This window comes from Carcharhinus amblyrhynchos, chromosome 26, assembly GCF_965287045.1.
Source record: "Carcharhinus amblyrhynchos chromosome 26, sCarAmb.v2.hapA, whole genome shotgun sequence".
Taxonomy (NCBI): Eukaryota; Metazoa; Chordata; class Chondrichthyes; order Carcharhiniformes; family Carcharhinidae; genus Carcharhinus; species Carcharhinus amblyrhynchos.
Genome location: NC_137349.1, coordinates 40,406,761 through 40,429,131, shown reverse-complemented (window position 1 = coordinate 40,429,131; position 22,371 = coordinate 40,406,761). Strand labels below are relative to the sequence as shown.

Genomic DNA, 22,371 nt, shown 5'->3' with positions numbered 1-22,371 from the left:
GAAGTTAGATGCACGTATCTAGACAATATTTTAATTAGAGCCAAATATAAGATTTTTTCTAACCTTGGTATTACCTCTTTGCTTTTCTACACCTCCGTGATTACAATTTAGGATTTCAAATGAGTTTAAAAAAGGTGATTCCCTTACATTTCTTCATATTGGTTTTCAACTGACATCCTGTCTCTCCTAAAGTCATTTGGGATAATCTTCACAAACAACCACATCACCTTTTTTTTGTTAATATTCAAATGTTTTCCCCAATACCCTGACTCAGATTATTCTACTGTTAGTGCTCCTGTGGTTTATTAGAATTAATAATCTTAATCCCTCCGAGAGACATCAGCCTGCCTTGGGAGAGGTGAATAGAAGCAGGTGAGATAATGTTAGACAAAGGGGAAAGAGGGAATGTGCAAATAGACATAATGGAGGCATGAATTTTCAGAGCCATTCGAATTAGACAAAATATTTTTAATTCGATAAAGAATCCAATTTTGGCATATAGAGTAGAGAATGCAATATATTTATACAGTGATAATCAGTGAATGTATGCTTTGGAAATTGATTGAATTTTATTTTGTTTTCAGGATGATCCCTTTAGGGGCAAAGCATCACCATTTAATAATAATGTTCAAGAACTGCACACAGACCCATTCCAGTCAGAAGATCCCTTCAAGACAGATCCATTCAAAGGGGCTGATCCCTTCAAAGATAGTGAGTTGCTTGTACTTTGAAACTAAACATTTGGTGACAGTGTTTTTACTAACCATCTATGTACAGTAATTAATGAATGAATTTATCTAAGTTTTATATGCGCTCTTGTGTGTTTCCTAAACAGGTGATCCATTCCAAAATGACCCTTTTGCCCAACAGCAGACAGCTGCCTCAACAGGTATGATATTTGGAATTCTCTGTTTCTTAGTGTCTGTCATTCACCCACACCCGGGGAGAAGGGTGTTTTAACCTCCAGCCATCTTATTTCATTGCTGTGTACAATGCTGATTTCCTTTCAGAACTCTGATGTTGGCGCCACTCCCTTTTCTAAACTTAGTTCCTCATCACATCCAAAATTATTTTAGCTTTTAAATAGAAATTAATTGGTCAGCCATGTGGTTCTGTTCACTTGTTTTCCAAATGTTATTATCAGGTACAGTGGCATAACTAGTCAGTTTAAATGGATTTAATTTAATCAATAATTCTTAACTTTAAAATTGGAAATGCTCGAAGCACTCAACAGGTCAAATTAAATCTGTACAAAGAGAAACAGAGTCAATATTTCGGGTCAATGACCTTATACAGCCCTGTTCTGATGCATTTATTGGACTTCTTTCCACATAACTGCAGAGTGTTTCCAGATTTCCACGTCCATTTCAGTCTGATGTTCTACGTGTTTATCCATAATTTCCAATTTTTCATCTTTCCTTTTACCTTCCATCCTGTGGTCATGTGCTAAATCTGGCTCCGTTTGACCTTGATTTTCTGTACAGATCCATTTGGTGCCGATCCATTTAAAGAAAGTGATCCGTTCCATAATGTATCATCTGATGAGTTCTTCAAGAAGCCTCCTCCAAAGAATGACCCTTTCACATCATCGTCATCTTCCGACCCTTTCAACAGGGAACCCACTGTGCAACCTAAAGTAAGTGTGCTTTTAAAGTGTTGGATCTTGCAGGAGGAAATGGAAAAGCTAATTTAATGTTTGCATTTGTTTTCAGAGATCTGAGGTGTTTATCCATTTGCTATCTCCTTATATTTACTAAACCTGATTTTGTCTCTGTTGAGCCTGTAAATCTGCATCTGAGATATGAGAGCAGATTTAATAGTGCAGTATAGAGTTCCTACGGATTACATGGTAACTAATGTCATGCTACTATTTAAAAAGGGCAGTAGAGAGAAAACAGAGACTTATAGACCATTCAGCCTGACGTCTGTAGTGGGGAAAATTCTGGAGCCCGTTATCAAGGATTTTATAGCAGAGCATTTGGAAAACACTGGCAGAATTTGACAGAGTCAGCATAGATTTGGGAATGGGAAATCATTCTTGAAAAATCTACTGGAATTCTTCAAGAATACTTGGAGTTGATGAGGTAGAGTGTGGTTTGTTTAGACTTCCATAAAAATTTCAACAAAGTCCCGCATTAGTGTGTGAAACTAAAGCACATGGGATTGGGAGCAGTGTATTGCAAAGGATAGAAGAGTGGTCCAAAGATCTGCAGATTAGCTTGATTGGTTATACTCAGAGTGATTAGCAGGGTAGATATGTGGGGTTACAGGAATAGGGGGAGGGTGGTTATTGCAGACTCGATGAGCTGAATGGTTTCCTTCGACACTGTAGGGATTCTATGATTTCTATAGTTGGCAGACAGGAAACAAGGAGTAGGGATAAATAGGTCTTTTTCCGAATGGTAGACAGTGACAAGTAGGATACTGCAGGGATCAGTGCTAGGACCCCAGCTATTCACTATATATGTTAATGATTTAGATGAGGGAACTAAATTCAATACCTCCACGTTCGCAGATGACACAAAGGAGGGTGAGCTGTGATGAGGATGCAGAGGTGCTTCAGTGTGATTTGGACAAGCTGAGTGAACAAAAAACAAAGTACAGCACAGGAACAGGCCCTTTGGCTGTCCAAACCTCTGCCGATCATGATGCCCTAAATAAAAGAAAAACCTTCTGCCCTTACTCGGTCTGTATTCCTCTGTTCCCTCCCTATCCATGTCCCCATCCAGATGCCTCTTAAATGTTGCTAATGTGCCTGCTTCTATCAGCATGTCTGGCAGTGTGTTCCAGGCATCCACCACTCTCTGCGTGAAAAAATTCTCCCTCACATCTCCCTTAAACTTTCCCCGTCCAACTTTGAACCTGTGCCCCCTTGTAATTTTCCACCCTTGGAAAAAGCCGCTGACTATCCATTCTATCTATGCTTCTCATAATTTTGTAGACTTCTATCCAGTCTTCCCTAAGCCTCTGTCTTTCCAGTGAAAATGGTCATGGTTTTTTCAACCTCTCCTCATAGCCAACACCCTCGAGACCAGGCAAAATCCTGATGAACCTTCTTTGCACTCTTTCCAAAGCTTCTTCATCCTCCTGATGATGTGATGACCAGAACTGCATACAATACTCCAAAAGCAGCCTAACCAAGGTTTCATATAGCTGCAATATGACTTCCTAACTCCTGTACTCAGTGCCCTGACGGATGAAGGCAAACATGCCACATGCCTTTCTAATCGCCTTGGCAATCTGTGTTGCCACTTCTGGGAACTGTGGACTTACACACACAAATCCCTCTGTATGTTAATGTTTCTAAGAATCTTGCCATTTACAGTATAATTCACACCTAAGTTTGATCCTCCAAAGTGCATCACCTCAGATTTGTCTGGGTTAAACTGCATTTGCCATTTCTGTGCCCAAGTCTCTAATCTGTCTATATCCTGTTGTATCCTCTGACAATCCGTGGCACTATCAGCAACTCCACCAATCTTTGTCTGTTCTGCAAACTTACTAATTGGTTCACTGACTTTTTTCCTCCAGATCATTTATATATACTACAAACAACAGAGGTCCCAGCACTGAGCCCTGTGGAACACCATTCGCTACTGATTTCCATTCTGAAAAACACCCTTCCACCACTACTCTCTGCCTTCTATAACCAAGCCAATTCTGTATCCGTCCAGCCAGCTCACCCCAAATCCCATGTGATTTTAGTTTTTGTACCAGTCTGCCATGCGGGACCTTGTCAAATGCCTTACTAAAGTCCATATAAACTACATTCACAGCCCTTCCCTCATCGATTTTCTTTGTCACCTCATCAAAAACTCAGTCAAGTTGGTGAGACGTGACTTTCCCTGTACAAAACCGTGCTGCCTGTCACTAACAGGTCCATTTTCCTCTAAATGTGCATATATCCTGTCCCTTAGAGTATCTTCTTCAAAAGTTTCTGTACCTCTGATGTTAGACTCAGCGGCAAATATTTTCCTGGATTATCCCTGCTTCCTTTTTTTAAACAAGGAGCAACATTGGCTATTTGCCATTCTTCAGGAACCTCGCCTGTGGTCAAAGAGGAAGTGAAGATATCTGTTAAGGCCCCAGCTATCTCTCCCTTGCCTCCCACAGTAACCTGGGATAAATCCCATCCGGCCCTGGGGACTTGTCTACCTTGATGCAATTTACGGTACTCACCACTTCCTCCTTTGATATATATCAAGAGTGTTCACACATCTATCCTTGACCTCAACATCTGACATGTTCTTCTCCTTAGTGAATACTGATACAAAGTTCTCATTAAGGATTTCACCCCCTTCCTATGGTTCCAAACATAACTTCCCTCCATTGTCCTTGAGTAGGCCTACTCTTTCTCTTGCTACCCTGTTGCTCCTCATATATGCATAAAAAGCCTTGGGATTCTCCTTGACTCTATTTGTTAAAGACATTTCATGGCCCCTTTTAGCCCCTCTAATTCCTTAAGTTCTTTCTTCTTTTACTGTTCTCCTCAAGGTCTTCGTCAGTTTTTAGAGTACAGGAGCAGGGATGTCTTGCTGCAATTATACAGGGCCTTGGTGAGATCACATCTGGAATATTCTGTGCAGTTTTGGTCTCCTTATCGAAGGAGTGATGTTCTTGCCATAGAGGGAATGTAGCGAAGGTTTACCAGACTGATTTCTTGGATGGCAGGACTGATGTGTGAGGAAAGATTGAGTCGGTTAGGATTATATTTACTGGAGTTTAGGAGAATGAGGAGAAACCTCATAGAAACCAAGGGGACAAGACAGGATAGATGCAGGAAGGATGTTCCTGATGGTTGAGGTATCCAGTACAAGGCAGGGTCATAGCCTAAGGATAAGGGGTAACCTTCTTGGATTGAGATGAGAAAAAATTTCTTCACCTGGAAAGCGGTAAGTCTATGGAATTTGCTACTACAGAAAGCACTTGAAGTCAAAACATTATATATTTTCAAGAAAGAGTTGGATATAGCTCTTGGGGCAAAAGGGATGAAAACAAATGGGGTGGGGGAGGTGGGATCAGGCTATTGAGCTGGATGATCAGACATGATTATAATGTATGATGGAGCAAGCTCGAAGGTCTACTGCTATTTTCTACGTTTCTAAATACTAAATTTTAAATACTAAATTCTAAATACTAGAATTCATTTAACTGCTGGGACTATTTCTACCATTCAATTAGATAATGTCTGATCAGTAGCTTAATACCATCCAACTCTCTTGATTTCATAACCCCTAAATTCAAATAAGAATCTATCAATCCTATTTTTGAAAGTTTCAACTGACTTCCCAGTCTGTCAGCTTTTTTGGAGGAGATTTCCACTATCATAAATATTAAGAAATCTTTCTGACTTCCCCTCTGAACGACCTAGCTGTGATTTTAAAGTAATGTTTCCTTATTGTCGACTACTCTACCAAAGAAAATAGTTTCCTCCATTTCATCTTAAACACATCAATTAGATCATATTAATTTCTAGCACATGGAGTAAAAGCAGAAAATTCTGAGAATAGTCATTCAGCCAACATTTACAGAGAACAAAACAGAATTAATGTTTCAGGTCAATGACCCTTAATCAGAACTGGAAAGGACAGATATAATCAGTTTTGAGCAAGAAGTGTATGAGTCAGGGACAAAGGAAGGTCTGTGATAGGATGGAAGAGAGGAGAAATTAAAAGTCAAAAGAGTCTTCAAGGCAAAAGGGAATGGTAATGGTAATGTGGCAAAAAATATACGGAAGATGTGCCTAAGGCAAATATGATGCTAACTGAAAGCAAAAATAAGAAAATGACGCTAACTGGGAACCGTGTTTATGCTCGGAAATCATTAAATTCAGTATTGAGTCCGGAAGGCCAAATGGAAAGATGCCATGCTGTTCCTCAAGTTTATGTTAAGCTTCACCGGAAAACTGCAGAGGCCAAGGACAGAGATGTCAATAGAAGAAACAAGTAGAAATTAAAAAGACAAGCAACTGTGAGCTTGGGATCATGCTTGCAGGCTGAACAGAAGTGTTCTACAAAGCCATCACCCAACCTGCTTTTGATTTCCCCAGTGTAAAGGTGATCATGTTGTGAGCTACACGTACAGTAGACTAAACTAAACAATGTAGATGTAAATGCTTCTTCACCTGGAAGGAGTGGTTGAGACCTTGGACAGTGAGGAGAGAGGATATAAAAGGGCAGTTGTTATATCTCCTGTGTTTGCATGGAAAGGTGCTGTGGGAAGGGGACATGGTGTATGAATGATTAAGGAGTGGATCAGGATATCATGGAGGGAATGCTGAAAAGGGAAGGATATATGTGTTCGGTGCAGGCATCAACCCAGAGGTAACAGAAAGGGTGGAAAATCTGTTGAATATGGAGACACATGGGCTGAAAGTTAAGGATTTGTTCTTGTGGTTCTGAGAGGGAAGGGAAGGGGTGAGGGCAGATGTGTGGGAAATGTGAAGGACATGGCTGTGGGCCCTTTTAGTGTAACCATAGTGGGGAAGAGTTTTTAGCTGAGCAAAAACAACAATGCAACAGAAATAGCGGAGCTGGGGGAATAAAATTAAGTCCATACAGGGTGAAGGATGGGAGGGTATGTGGTTGAGATAGCTGTGGGGGTCAGTGGGCTTATTATAAGTATTAGTTGATAATCTATTGCCAGAATTGGAGACAGAGATGTGAAGGAAGGGAAGCGAAGAGTTGGAGATGGGCCACTTGAATCTGAGAGAAGAGTGGAAATTGAAAGTAAAGTTAATGTTTCCACTTTAGGGCAGGAGCAAGCTATGGAATCATTGAGGTTTACAGCATGGAAACAGGCCCTTTGGCCCAACTTGTCCATGCCGCCCTTTTTTATTTAAAACCCCTAAACTAATCCCAATTACTCGCATTTGGCTCATATCCCTCTATACCCAACATACCCACGTAACTATCTAAACGCTTTTAAAAGGCAAAATTGTACCCGGCTGTAGTACTACTTCTAGCACTTTGTTCCAGACACTCGTCACCCTGTGTGTGAAAAAATTGCCCCTCTGGACATTTTTGTATCTCTCCCCTCTCACCTTAAACCTATGCCCTCTCGTTTTAGACTCCCCTACCTTTTGGGAAAAAATATTGACTATCTACCTTTTCTATGCCCGTCATCATTTTATAGACCTCTAGACAATCACCCCTCAGCCTCCTGCGCTCCAGAGAAAAAAGTCCCAGTCTATCCAGCCTCTCCTTATAACTTAATCCATCAAGTCCTGGTAACATCCCAGTAAAGCTTTTCTTCACTCTTTCTAGTTTAAAAATACCCTTTCTATTATAGGGTGACCAGAGTTGCACACAGTATTCCAAGTGCGACCTTACCAATGCCTTGTACAATTTCAACAAGATGTCCCAACCCCTTTATTCAATGTTCTGACTGATGAAACCAAGCATTCAGAATGCCTTCTTCACCACTCTATCCATCTATGACTTCACTTTCAAGGAGCTATGAACATGTACCCCTAGATCTCTTTGTTCTGTAACTCTCCCCAACGGCCTACCATTAACTAAGTCCTGCTCTGGTTCAGTCTACCAAAATGCGTCACCTCGCATTTGTCTAAATTAAACTCCATCTGCCATTCATCAGCCCACTGGCTCAATTGATCAAGATTCCATTGCAATTGGAGTAACTTTCTTTACTGTCCACTATACCACCAATCTTAGTGTCATCTGCAAACTTACTAACCATGTCTCCTATATTCTTATCCAAATTGTTAATACAAATGACAAATAATAGTAGACCCAACACCAATCCCTGAGGCACACTGCTGGTCACAGGCCTCCAGTCTGAAAAACAGCCCTCTACAACCACCCTCTGGTTCTGTTGAGAAGCCAATTTTGTACCCGTTTAGATACCTCACCCAGTGCATGGCAGTTATAAAGTTATCTGTGTACCCAGAAATGAGTTGAGGGATGGGCCCGAATAAGATAGGAACAAGGAATAGTCCACAAAAAGACCTACATAACTTTCATAATATGACCTTTTATTTGGAGGAAAAGAGATTAACTAAAGTGGGAATTGTTCAACGGGGGAGCAAGCGGAGGAGGATGGTGATCGATGGAAACTCGTTAGGCTCCATTTGAGGAAGATGTGAGGAGCCTGCAAGCCATCCTAGTGAGTGATGGAAATGGAAAGAGATTGGATGCCCATAGTGAAGAGGAGATGGTTCGGGCCAGAAAATTGGCAACTTAGGTGTTCTCAAACTTAAATCTTTTTAGTCAGTATTGTTCTGATGAACCTGTGCTGGATTCCCTCCAAGGCCAATGTATCCGTCTGGATTACAGAAGTTTGTTTCTCATAATTTGAGTGAAACCAACCTCTGTGCAAAAGTGGTTGAAACCTCAACATTTGCTTTGAACCTGTACTGATCTTTTGACTGTTCAATATTTTCACTTCTGTGATCCAAAGGCAGCCTACCAAAAGTGACATTGATTTTCAGTGGGACAGCCTGCAGTTGTCTTTTGAGATGTGTTGTATGTATAATTACTGATATCATTTAATTAAAAATAGCACATTGGCAGAGGCCTATTGAAGACTTTATTAGCAAGCAGTAGCGGTGTTGAAAGCAATAGTTTTTGTTTATTCTGGGACGCCTTTCCAAAGCATTGGGTTTTCATTCAGATCCTGACTATTGGATGCATCATATCAGTGAGTGAGAGTAGCATGATAAAGACAGCAATAGTTTTATTATATAACTTGTTAAAATCAACATCAGTGCCCTGCATCACACTCAGAAGTTCCTAGTACCTTTTCTTTTTGGGTGACTTGTATTAAAATTCATGCTACATTTCTCTCTGATGCCAGAAGGTGGCACTTGGATAAGAAGTTCAGTGTTAAGTGTTGAGTTGAAATATGCCATGTGCCTGTTACAGTATGCTTACTGGTCAGGAGGGTGCTGATAATTTGGTCAAGCTTGGAAATGTATTTAAAATTAATAACCTTAAAAACAAATATCTCCTTCAGGCTGGCTTATTTTACAATTTCTTTTTTTTAATGTAAGTATTGTTAACTTTGGACCAACAGTCTTAATCCCTGTGCCTGGCAGGTCTTTGGGTCTTCATTTTCACTCAGCCCCAAAAACTAAACTAGTTATGTTTGTAACCCCATCAAGACAACGTTCCATGTCCCTGAGATAAACTTGTTAAAAGTATCCCTGTGCCCCATCAGCTCACCTTCCAAGCTTGGTCTAATCTGTCAGCTATTTTAGAATAAAATTAAGACTCCAGTGGAACCTGCTCCCCACTTTTTGGTTTCTCCTTATGTTTGAGAATCTGAGAAACAACATTAAATGTTGAAGGCCACGTCCATCAACAACTCCCAAGGCACCTGCTGATAGTGAGAGAAAGGAAGCTTTTCCATCAAAGAAAGGAACTTACTGGTCTATGCTCCGCAAGGTTTGGATAACTTTTCCACAAATTAGTTGTCGGCCAACAATTACGTGGCCTTCTCTCTCCTATTCTTATTCACTACTACCAACCTTCCCTTCATCTCTCTGCACTGTGGCAGCATCAACCTTGCACCCTTCTTTTCACAGTAGAGTCCACTTCTAGTTCTTTCCTATTGGCTTGTTCCAGCCCTGATCTGTATGATTCAGAGCTCTGCAATGCTGCTGTAAAATCATTTTTAGCTCATTAAAACCATGGCCCCCATTCCTTTTGCCTCCTAGTTTTGCAGTGTCCACCAATATCTTTTAAAATGTTTGCTATACCAAATTTCCAATATCTTTATATCTAACAAACTAAACTGTTCAAAGAAAATGGAGAAAAAAACATAACACTGCTATGATGTATTCCCTGGATTGCTGGCAATAGTGTCAGGAGACAAATCTTTACTACTTGGAAGGAGAATGAATCTTTAATTCCTGCAGGGTGACCACCCTCCCTTACAGCGAGGGACGGGGGAAACGTTCAAAATAGAGTAGGAGTGGGAAAGGAATGATGGTCAGGGCTGGCAGAGGGGAAAGTCAATTCAAAGAGGTTGGTTTAGAGAAAAAATTTGCAAGATAGAACAGTGACGAGGCACACCAAACAAAGCAGAGTTTGAGAGGATAAGAAATATAGGTGCTAAAGTGGCCATCAATAGTGGAGTAGGTGACAAACGGTTACTGTGGTATTAGATGAGTGGAGAGCATGTCAGAGTTGAGAATGGAGCTGTGCACGGTCTTTGGGTAGGTCAAGACTGGAGGATTTGAAAGCAATATATATTTTTAAAAAAATACTGAATTGCCATGCAAAACTCTGGATGCGGCATCTGTAGACATGTAGGACTGATTCGTGCAAGCAGTGGTAAGTGTGCTGAAAATTACAAGTTAAAAATAAATCTTGTGAAATACTCATGGTACAGAGCCCCAACAGGCTCAGAGATTCCTGGCATAGCACATCAACATAACTTCATACGAAAGACAAAAAAGAGCAATACAGGAAATCTGAAATAAGGTCAGAAAAAGCTGTAAATGCAATGCAATCGGTCTGTTTCTGTGAAAAGGACTGATCCTGCTTTTCATCCCCTCACCCCCACCTCCTGTTGTTTCTGCTTTTGTTATATGTGAAATCATGTATGTTATTTACATGGATGAAGTGATTTATGAGTAACTGTGCATTATTGTGGGTTAGCCACTCCATAATTTGGACCCGCATCCTGATATATTGGTGAGAATACTTTTAATTCTCAATATTGTAAACTTGTTCAAATTCAGCATAATTAGTTTTGCAGGTATTAGAACAATTGTATGAATTTGTGAATTTTCACAGTAACTTCATTGACAATACTTGTCACACTAATAAATAAACTTAAACTTAACTTGCGCTCATTGGAATTTTAGTTAAACCTGGGTGTAAAATGCAGATCTGCCATATTCTATTAGTTACATTATCACCACATGCTGCTCAAACCACAGTTTAAAAATGCAGAAGCGGTTTTTGATTATTCAAAAAGAGACCCTTTTGTTGGACTGGGGTGGTGTTGTGGGTTAGGGAACTTACTTTCTCTGGTTAGAATTTAATTGAGCTTTTCCTCTTTCTTCCTGCAAAAAAGAGTTTTCATTAAATACAATATTTCAAAGGAAACAACTGCTAATTAATTATCTTTAAAGTACAATCATTGCCCTGTCAGGAGAAACAGCCCCAGTTTACACACAAAGCCCCACTAGCAGAAAATATGATAAATAACCAGTTCATCTGTTTTGGGCTTGTTGCTTGCAGGATGAATGTTGGCTAAGACACTGGGTGAGTTCATCTACTCTTCTGATCTTTTACATCACCTGAACAGGTAATCTCATCTGAAAGGCAGCATCTCCATCAACACACTACTCCTTCCGTATTGCACTGGAATGTCAGCCATTATTATACAAATCAGGGAGAAATTCATAGAAACCCTACAGTGCAGAATGCCCATCGAGTCTACACCGACAACGATCCCACCCAGGCCCTATCTCCGTGCCACATATTTACCACACTAATCCCTCTAACCCACGCATCCCGAGACACTAAGGGACAATTTAGCATGGCCAATGCATCTAACCTGCACATCTTTGGAGTATGGGAGGAAACAGGAGCACCCAGAGGAAATCCACGCAGACATGGGGACAATGTCCAAATTCCATACAGACAGTGACCCAAGCCGGGAATCGAACCCAGGTCCCTGGAGCTGTGAGGCAGCTATGCTAACCATTGTTGTCATCAGAATCATGTAATGGTCGCTGCTGTCAGTCTTACCCTGGAGTGATGTGCCTGTGATAGGCAGTTTTTCGAGAGTTAATTATACATGAATTGTGTTCAGTTGTATTAATAGCTGGAGGTTCACTTGTACCCTTACAAATAGGCGCAGGCTGAAACTTTGATTGTTGAGTTAAGTGGCTCGTGTTTTAATGTGTATCTCTGTAAATAAGTGTTTATAAAAGTGTAAAGGTTGACTCCTGTCCTGTCTCTCACCAACTGGTTTTCTATATTATTAGCAATGAGGACAATGTACAGCAGCAATAACCTGCCTTTAATATGGAGAAATATCCTAAGAATCTTTACAGACGGAATTTTATTTTCAAGTGATGAAAGGAGGATATTTTGGGGCAAACAATCAAGTCAGAAAATGTGGGTTTTCAGCAAGGTCTTAAAGGAAGAGAGGGAGGTGGAGAAAATGAGGAGTTAGAGAGGAAATGTGAAAGCATAGATTCCAGCTAGTCATCACTGTGGGTGGGGTGAAGTGAGTGGGTTGACCATTGTGCTGAATTTGAGATAAGATCTTGTTGGACTGGGCATGGTTGCAAGAAGTAGGAAAAATGAAGCTGAAGTGGGATGATGGTAATTTTAAATGAGATGTTGGTGAACCAGAAGCTTGTGCCCAGTGGCAGGGGGAATACTTGTAATGTTATAGAAGAGGATATGGTTCACAGAGTTTTGAATCAGCTAAGGATCAAAGGAGGTGGAAAATGGGAATCCAGCAGCAGTCCTTTCAAAATTTGCACGTGCGGGGCTGTGCAGAAACACAAGAGTTATTGTGCAGGCCACGCACCAGTCATCCAAAAGAAAAGCTGCGAATGCTTATATGAATAGGCAATAAAACAAAATGGAGAGTACATTGGAAGCAGGTCAAAAGTTTTGGAATAGTTGAAGCTGAGGGGAAAATGATGCAGGTGACTGTTTCTGAAGCATTGTTATTAGATCATCCTACCTACACAAGATGATGAACATGCAGTAAGTCCATTCAATAGTTTCACATGGTGCACTTTTGCTTAGAGGTAGCCTCTGCCACAAATGTGGTTATTAGGTGTTGTTGAGGGCTTCTTTGGAAGTGTTTACTGTTGTAGGAAATGCAGCAACCAATTTGCATGCAGCAAGGTCCCACAAAATGTAAGGTGATAATCAATTTTAGTCATGTTTGAGGGATAATTGTTACCAGGATGCAGGAGATCTCATCTGCTGTTAAAATAGGATCTTTTTACAGCTATTTGAGAAAGTAGACTGGGCCTCAATTTAAATTATTATTTGAAAAACAACACCACCTCAGTATTGCACTGGAATGTTAGGTACAACTTTCTGACTCAGATAAGCGTGCTACCATTGAACAATGGTTGACAACACTGAGGATAAACCACCATGCATAAAATTTAACCTCAATTGGTGATTGGTTAGCACTGCTAAGCAATTATTCTCAGTATCACAGAAGTTGCAGAGTATTTGTTGCATATTGTTCATTCTAATTCAACTCTGTCACATGCTGTAAATTCTTACAGATTAGAACAGAACAGTGCAGAAAGAGGCCATTCTGCCCATTGAGTCTGCACTGACCACAATTCCACCCAGGCCCTATTCCCGTAACCCCACATATTTACCCTGTTAATTCCCTGACACTAGGGTTAATTCAGCATGGCCAATCAACCTAACCTGCACATCTTTGGACTGTGGGAGGAAACCGGAGCACCTGGAAGAAACCCATGTAGAGACAGGGAGAATGTGCAAACTTCACAGAGACAGTGACCCAAGGCTGGAATTGAACCCGGGTCCTTGGAGCTGAGAAGCAGCAGTGCTAACTGCTGTGCCACTGTGCCGCCCCTACAGTGCTGCAGTTGCTTTAAAGATTTGAGATTCAGTCAAAGACTTTGCATTTGGACTTTGTCTTTCTTGTGGCTGTTAATTTTACCTGTTTGCTGTTTAATATACCCGGATAATTTAAGAGTGTCAGTGTCATGTTAAGGCAAATGTAGTAACTTTGACAGTTAGTTTAAGATCCTGAAGAAATTAGATTCTTTCCACGTTTTCATTAACTTTTGTTTAAATTTTAGGCCGATCCCTTTGGAAGTAATGATCCTTTTGCACCGGCAGCATCCAAAGGCCCAGGTGAGTTGTTGCCCATGTTATGTTCTAAGTGAATGTCTGATGCTAAGTGACAATAAACATTGCATGAGACCCAGTATAACAATCAGTAGAAAATATTGGAAATACTACGCAGATGAAGAGGCATCTGTGGAGGGAGAAATGAGAGATAACACCTCAGACCGATGATATTTTGCCAATTCTGATGCAAAGTCATGACCTGAAACATGAACTCTGCTTATCTCCCTGCAGATGCATCCAACCTTACTTGCTATGTCTAGCATCTTCTATTATTTCACATTCCCAGCTGAGAAATAGTGTGTCTGTATAAACATGCTCTATATACTTGGTAATGAAAGATAAAAAGAATGAACAATTATTATCTATTACATCGTCCTATTGTGCTGCTTCATAGAAGCCCAAGGTTTGTGATTATGCAAATGACTTTAAGGTGAGGGATATGAAGTTCAGAGTGGATTTGAGGAAAACCTTTTCACCTAGAGGGTGGTGGGAATCTGGAACTCACTGCCTGAAAGGGTGGCAGAGACAGGAACCCTCAGAACATTCAAGAAATACTTAGATGAGCATTGAAACACCATAACATACAATGCTACAGACCAAGTGCTGGAAAATGGGACTAGAATAGATCGCTGCTTGATAGCTAGCTTGGACATGATGGGCAGAAGGGCCTTTATCTTTGCTTTAAGACTCTCTGACTATTTTTAGCAGAGAGTCCAACGGTTTATTTGGTAGCATGAGCTTTTGGAGCACTGTGCCTTCCCCTGATGAAGGGGCAACACTCCGAAAGTACATGCCATCAAATAAACCTGTTGGACTTTAACCTGGTGTTATGAGACCACTTAGTGTGCTTACCCCGGTCCAATGCTGGCAACTCCACATCATATTTTTAGAAGGAACTCATATGGTGGCCTAAGCAGTGTAATTTTAAGCACATTTTGGGCAGAAGTTCCCAATTGAACCCAAAGTGGAAATATTATTCCCAGGTACAGTAATCCCAGCCTACTGAGAAAGGCTGAAAGAGATTTAAGTATCTAGAGATTGTAGTTACTTTAATAAAGCTGCCTTTTTTCAAAAGCAGCTTTTATGATGCTATGATTCGTGAGATAACTTAATCCCCTCCACACCTGCTTAATCCTTTGCCATCCCTCCCCCTGCATTCCTTCCTCTTGCCCCATGCATCCTCACTGTCCTCTCCCTCTCTCAACACTCCTGCATCCCCTTCTGTCCCCTTCTTCCCAATCCCCAGCCCTCACCACCATCTTGCTGTTCATCTCCCTCCCCTGCAACTCTCCCTATATTGTGCAATATTGTACTTGTTTATTTTGGTCAGCTTGATGTCTTAATGTAAGCAGAAAACTATCACCATGATTTGCAACTTCTAAAAGGTTGCTGCAGTATTGGAGGCTCTGATGTGGGTGACACAGTGCCAATGCAGTTAGCAGTGCTGCCTCACAGTGCCAGGGACCTGGTTTCGATTCCTGGCTTGGGTCACTGTCTTTGCATTCTCTCTGTGTCTGTGTGTGTTTTCTCTGGGTCCCCCAGTTTCCTATCGCAGTCTGACAGATGTGCATTGGCTGTGCTAAATTCTCCCTCAGTGTACCGAACAGGAGCCAGAATGTAGCAACTAGGGGATTTTCACAGTAACTTCATTGCAGTGTTAATGTAAGCCTACTTGTGGCATTATAAACATAAACATTTTCTCTTGTACGGACACATTCCAACCACTAAAATATCGACTACTTGAGCTGAGGGCTGAACTCACTCAGATGTATGTGTATAACTGGCAAAAACTGGCTGAATTAGCTGACCAAGGTCACTTTCCTTTTGAATTGCCAGATTGTCATTTTCATTTCCTTATGCTCTTTTTGAGAAGTTAGTGTGAAGTATTGGAAGAATACATTGGCTCATTAATGAAAGCTCTTTCTGTGAACCATCCTACAGCACCTGAAAGAGTGAATCATACTGGAAAGCTTTAAGGCATCCTGTCACTAGGATGATGACCAGCGGGAGAGGACATGGGGTGTGTGCAGCTATTTACACCCACTGGAAATAAGCCCCGCTGACCCTTGACCCCTTGCTCTTTGACCTATGCTGGTTCAGCAATATCTCAATTTTGAAATTCTCACCTTGTTTGCATATACCTCTATCATTGCACCTCTGCCTAATTCCTTTATCTCTTCCAGCCCTATGATCCTCTGATTGCTTGACTACTCCAATTCTGGCCTCTTGCATGTCCTTGACTTTCATCACTCTGTCATTGCTGGCACCTCTACAAGATGCACTGCAGCAGTTCACCAAAGATCCTTAAACAGCATCTTCCAAACCCACAATCGCTTCCATCTAGAAGGACAAGGGCAGCAGATACACGGGAACACCACCACCTGCACCACCAATTTCCAAGTCACCATCCTGACTTGGAAATATATCGCCGTTTCTTTGCAGTTGCTGGGTCAAAGTCCTGGAATTCCCTCCCTAACGGCATTGTGGGTCAACCCACAGAACATGGACTGCAGCAATTCAAGAAGGCAGCTCATCACCACCTTCTTGAGGGCAACTGGAGGGGCCAATAAATGTTGGCCAGTTAGCGATGCCCATATCCCACGAATGAATTCTAAAAAATTCATCTACCCTTGTGCTAAGATCTGGAATCCCTCTTCCTCTTTACCTCACTTTCTTTTAAGTTTATCAATGTCTCTTTAGGCAACACAGTGTCAAACTTTGTTTGATGATTGCTCTTGTGATGTGCCTTGGGATGTTTAACTATGTTAAAGATGTTGCAAAAATATATATTGTTCTCCAGATATGAATGTAAATGAATTCAGAATTGGAATCTCTTTCTCCAATTGCCTGACTGGAGTTTGAACCCTACATGTTCTCACTCCAGCAGGAATGCTGCCACAGGCTCACTCCATAGCTCCTTGGGTATCTGAAGCCAATTGGAAAAAATCTATCCCCTGATAGGTTGATCTCCCCAAATATCATTAGTGAACAAGTTGACTTATTGTTAATGTAATGGCAGTTACATTACTGGAGTACTCAGAGCTGCTGAAGTGTCAGATTGCTGCATCTATTTTCCTTGCTTCCAGTGATGCACTTTCTGCTGTCATGATCCTAATCCTACTAAACGTCTGATCACTCAACTTCTCCTTCTGGCCCTTGTGTTAACTGGTACGATAACAGTTCTTACATCAAGTGTTGTCTCTCTCTCTCTCTCTGAAATATAGTGTCTTCACCATCTCTCAAAAAATGCAACTATTGACTCCATGGCCCTTGCAAATTACAGCTATGTCTCCAGCCTTCCTTTCCTCACCAAATCCACAATGTTATGGTGGCTCCAAAATTCATGCCTATCTTTCCAGGAATTCCATGTTTTGACTTGCAATCAAGTTTCCGCCTCTGCCACAGACAAATGCCGCAATTGACAGCCTGTCTCCTCTTGACCTATCTGGAACCTTTGAGAAGGTTAACCACACCATCCTCCTCCAATGTTCATCGCTGCCATCCATCTAATTGTAACAAGTCCATCAGTTACAATGGCTTCTCTTTTTGCTCTCTCAACTTAACCTTTGGTCTCCACCAAGAATCTATCTGTAGCCCCCTCCTAGAGGAGAGGAGGAGAGGTAATAAGCCGTGGATAACGAAGGAGGTGAAGGAAAGTGTTAAATTAAAAGCGGAGGCGTTTAGAGTAGCTAAGAGTAGTGGGCGAGAAGAGGATTGGGAGAGGTTTAAATGTCAACAAAGATTGACAAAGAAGTTGATAAAGAAGGGTAGGAGAAACTATGAAGCTGGGCTAGCGCTTAATATAAAAAAGGATAGCAAGAGTTTTTATAAATATATAAAAAGGAAGAGGCTGGCTAGGGTGAACGTTGGACCCTTAGAGGATGAGAGGGGGGACTTAGTGGTAGGAGATGGGGAAATGGCTGAGGTCTTGAATAACTTTTTTGTTTCTGTCTTCACGGAGGAGGACGTGAATAATTTGCCGGGTGTTAGCGATGGAAAGGTGGTAGGACTGGAGGGTCTCAATGACATTATTGTTACTAGTGAGGCAGTGCTCGACAGACTGGAGGGACTGATTGTGGACAAGTCCCCAGGACCGGATGGAATGCATCCGAGGGTTCTGAAGGAAATGGTGGAGGTGATAGTGGATGCCCTGGTGATTGTTTTCCAAACGTCGCTAGATTCCGGGGAAGTGCCAGAAGATTGGAAAACGGCTAATGTTACGCCGTTGTTTAAGAAGGGTGGCAGGCAAAAGGCAGGGAATTATAGGCCGGTTAGTTTAATGTCTGTTGTAGGTGAAATGTTAGAATCCGTCATTAAGGAGGAAATAGCGAGGCATCTTGAGGGGAATTGCTTGATAGAGCAGACGCAGCACGGTTTTGTTAAGGGGAAGTCGTGTCTGACAAATTTACTGGAGTTCTATGAGGATGTGTCTAGGGCGATGGATAGAGGAGAGCCGGTGGATGTGGTCTTTCTTGATTTTCAGAAGGCGTTTGACAAGGTACCTCACAAGAGGTTATTGCAGAAGGTCAGGGGGCATGGAGTTGGGGGTAGGGTGTTAGCGTGGATAGAAGATTGGTTGTCAAATAGGAGGCAGAGAGTGGGGGTCAATGGGTGCTATTCGGATTGGCGGTCGGTGACTAGTGGAGTGCCCCAGGGGTCGGTGTTGGGACCTCAGCTATTTACCATTTATATAGATGATCTGGAGGAGGGAATCGAGTGTATGGTGTCGAAATTTGCTGATGACACCAAAATTGGTGGAACGGCAAATTGCGCGGAGGGTGTGGAGAGTCTGCAGAAGGATCTAGATAGGCTGGGCGAATGGGCCAGGAACTGGCAAATGGAATTTAATGTTGGCAAGTGTGAGGTGATCCACTTTGGTAGCAGTAATGGTAGGAAGGACTATTACTTACGTGGCGAAAAACTGCAGCAGGCAACGGTGCAGAGAGACCTCGGGGTCCTTGTGCATGAGTCGCAAAAACCCAACCTGCAGGTGCAGCAGGTGGTCAGGAAGGCGAATGGGATGCTGGCCTTCATCGTGAGGGGGATTGAATATAAAAGCAGGGAGGTCTTGCTGCAGCTGTATGGGGCATTGGTGAGGCCACAGCTGGAGTACTGTGTGCAGTTTTGGTCGCCGCACTTATGCAAGGATATTTTGGCCTTGGAGGGAGTGCAGAGGAGGTTTACTAGGCTGATACCAGAGTTGAGGGGGTTGAGCTATGAGGAGAGGCTGAATAAACTAGGCTTGTACTCGTTAGAGTTTAGAAGAATGAGGGGAGATCTCATTGAGACATATAAGATGATGAATGGGATGGATAGGATAGAAGTGGAGAGACTCTTCCCGCTCAGAAAGGACAGTAGGACTAGGGGGCACAGCCTCAAGATAAAGGGGGGGCGGTTTAGAATGGAGTTGAGGAGGAACTTCTTCACTCAAAGTGTGGTGAATCTCTGGAATTCTCTGCCCGTTGAAGTGGTGGAGGCTGCCTCGCTAAATATTTTTAAGAAGCGGGTTGATGGGTTTTTGATAAGCGAGGCGGGAATGTGGAACTGAGCCACGACAGATCAGCCATGATCTTATTGAATGGCGGGGCAGGCTCGAAGGGCTAGCTGGCCTACTCCTGCTCCTATTTCTTATGTTCTTATTCCTCATCTACATGGTGCACCTTAATGGCTTCATCCCAAAGCAAAAGTGTTAGTTTTCAGATGTGTGCTGATGACAGCAGTCCCTACCTCACCTCTCTTGGCTTCTCCATGGTTGCTGAATTATCAGACTGCTTAGCCAAGGTCCTGCACTGAATGAGCAGAAACTTCCATCAGTTAAACATTGCGAAGGCTAGGACCATTGTCCTCTGTTCATACTCCAAACTCCATTCCCTTGCTACTGACTCAATTCCTTTGCCTGGCAACAGTCTGAGACTTAACCAGACTATTTGCAATCCTTGTGTCAAATATGAGCTTCTGACCATGTGCCCAACTCAGTAAGACTGCCTATTTCACCTCTGTGTCACTGCCCATCTTCACCCCTGCTTCAGCTCATTGCTACTCAAATTCTTATTTATATCTTTGTTACCTTTTGACTTGATTATTCCAACTCGTTCCTAGATGGCCATTTCATTTTTTGACTATAATACTCTGTACCATCACTATGAGCATACGTACACTACAGGGACTGCAGCGGTTCAAGCAGGCAGCTCACCATAGCTTTGCAAAGGCAGTTCCGGACGGGCAATATAATGCTGGCCTAGCCAGCACCACCCACATCCCATAAGTGAATATTTAAAAAATCTACAGTCGTACCTCTAGTTAAATTTGAAGTTAATGTATTTAACTACTGCTCAATGGTACATGTTTTTATTTCAATTTCGTGGTCATGGTGGAACTGATTTCAGACTGATAAAAATCGCATAACTTCTGTGTTTTTAAATGTCCCAAAGTGTTTCGTAGCCAGTAAAATAGTCACAGTTGTAATGTCAGCAAAAAACAGGCAATTATTCACAGCGAAGAGGCACAACAGCAGTTTTTTTTGGATGGCTGTGGTTGAGGGAAGAATGTTGACCAGGTTAATGAAGAACCCCTCACCCTTTTGATAGTGTTGATGGATCTTTAACACCCCGCTGAGAGATTAGACAGTGCCTCATATAGCAGCACATTCAAAAGACAAAATGCTTTATTCAGTTCTTCCTAAGTAGTGGCCTAGAATACTTGCTTAAATCCTGTTCTAGAACTTGGATCTTAAACCCACTCCCACAGAGTGAAAGTATTGCTACTAAGCTAAGATGGCCTTTGTTAATTACTCACTGGCTATAATTGCTGTCTTAATACCTAATCACTTACGGTAGTTTCTTCATTTCAAACAGCAAGCAACCTTTCACAGTAGGGTGGCATTCTAAGATTGGACAGTCTCATAAAACAAGTTTTCAAACTGGGCTTTGTATTTGACCCATCTATATAAAGGTTTATTAAATCATGTAAATAAGCAAAGACATATTTATGCTTTAGCTGAAAGAAGAAGGAACACAATTCTGTATCAAAAGCTTTTCAATAAACCCCAGAAGCCTTTAAACGGATTAAACATTCATTCTGAAACTAACCTAAAAGAACCTAATAGCGTTCCCAAGCTAATGGTTACCCACAACAGTAACTGAGTCAGCACCAGGTAAAATCCCCTTTCAGATTGATATAGAAGTATTCTAAATTTTAAATTAAAATTGCAAAGCGTGTTGGTAGGTGCGGACTAACATTTCTCCTCTTCCCCTCTCAATGGTTATTGAGTCATCCATTCAGGACTGACTGGCTCCCAACACTCTAATTAATAAATGAATAACTAACATATTGAGTCATTTCTTGTAAGCAACTTGATTAATGCTTTGGTAATTTCACTTCAACAGTTGTAATCGCAACATTAATGTTAAACTGTACCTACATCACATACAGCATTGACTGAAAAAGGCAACTCATTCCCATCTTCTCAAGAGTAATTGGACATGAGCAATAAGTGCTGGCCCTGTCGGTGATTGGTACATCGCAGAACCAAAACAAAGTTCTGCATCGATATGCAAACGGAATGCAATTATTTATTTTGGCAAGAAACTACACCAGAATGTGGTTTTGAGCTTGTTGGCCACTTCCTGAAATATCCAGGCATTAATATATATCTTTTTTTAATTCTTTTATGTGGTGTGGATGTCACTGGCTAGGTCAGCATTTATTGCCCATCCTTAATTGCTCTTGAGAAGGTGGTGGTGAACTGCTGCACTCCAGCAGGAGTGCTGTTGGAAAGAGAGTTCCAGGATTTTGACCCAGTTGCAGTGAAAGAACAGTGATATAGTTCCAAGTCAGGATGGCTTGAAGGGCAACTTGCAAGTTGTAATGTTCTCGTGCATCTGCTATTCTGGTTCCTCTAGGTGGTAGAAGTTGCAGGTTTGGAAGATGCTGTCTAAGGAGTCTTGGAGAGTTGCTGCAGTGCATCCTACAAGAGTAGGCACAGCTGTTAATGTGTGTCAGTATTGGAGGGAATGAATGTTTATGGGTGATGTTTGGGTGCTAATTAGGCAGGCTGTTGGGTAATGATGAGGTTCCTGAGTGTTGTTGGAGCTGCACAGATCTAGGCAGGTGGAGAGTATTTCCTCACAATCCTGAATTATGCCTTGTAAATAGTGAACAGGCTTTAGAGAGTCAGGTGATGAGTTTCTGACCACTGAATTTCCTGCTGCTAAACTGCTGTTGTAAATCAAATCAAACATTATTCACATGGCTGTTCTAGTTAGTTTCTGATCAATGGCAACCTCAAGGATGCTAGTGGTGGGGAATTCAGAGATGGTGATGCCATTGGATGCTAAGGCGAGATGGTTGAATTCTCCCTTGTTGGAGATGGTCATTGTCTGGCACTTATGTGGTGTGAATCTTACTTGCCACTTACCAGCCCAAGCCTGAACATTGTCCAGGCTTTGCTGCATTATGGCATGGTCTGTTTCAGTTTCTGAGGAGTCGCAAATGGTGCTGAACATTGTGCAATCATCAGTGAACATTCTCACTT

At 41.8% G+C, this 22,371-nt stretch overlaps 1 protein-coding gene across 9 annotated transcripts in view; it reads left to right on the top strand.

Moving 5' to 3' along the window:
* The window catches only part of eps15l1a (epidermal growth factor receptor pathway substrate 15-like 1a), a 380,478-nt gene that overhangs the window by 192,779 nt on the left and 165,328 nt on the right, over window positions 1-22,371 (top strand). For all 9 annotated transcript variants that reach the window (XM_080212644.1, XM_080212650.1, XM_080212643.1 and 6 more), the window contains 4 exons: window positions 585-711; window positions 836-889; window positions 1,485-1,636; window positions 13,787-13,841. In XM_080212644.1, coding sequence (XP_080068770.1) covers window positions 585-711; window positions 836-889; window positions 1,485-1,636; window positions 13,787-13,841 — 388 coding nt within the window. The remainder of the gene's footprint in view (window positions 1-584; window positions 712-835; window positions 890-1,484; window positions 1,637-13,786; window positions 13,842-22,371) is intronic.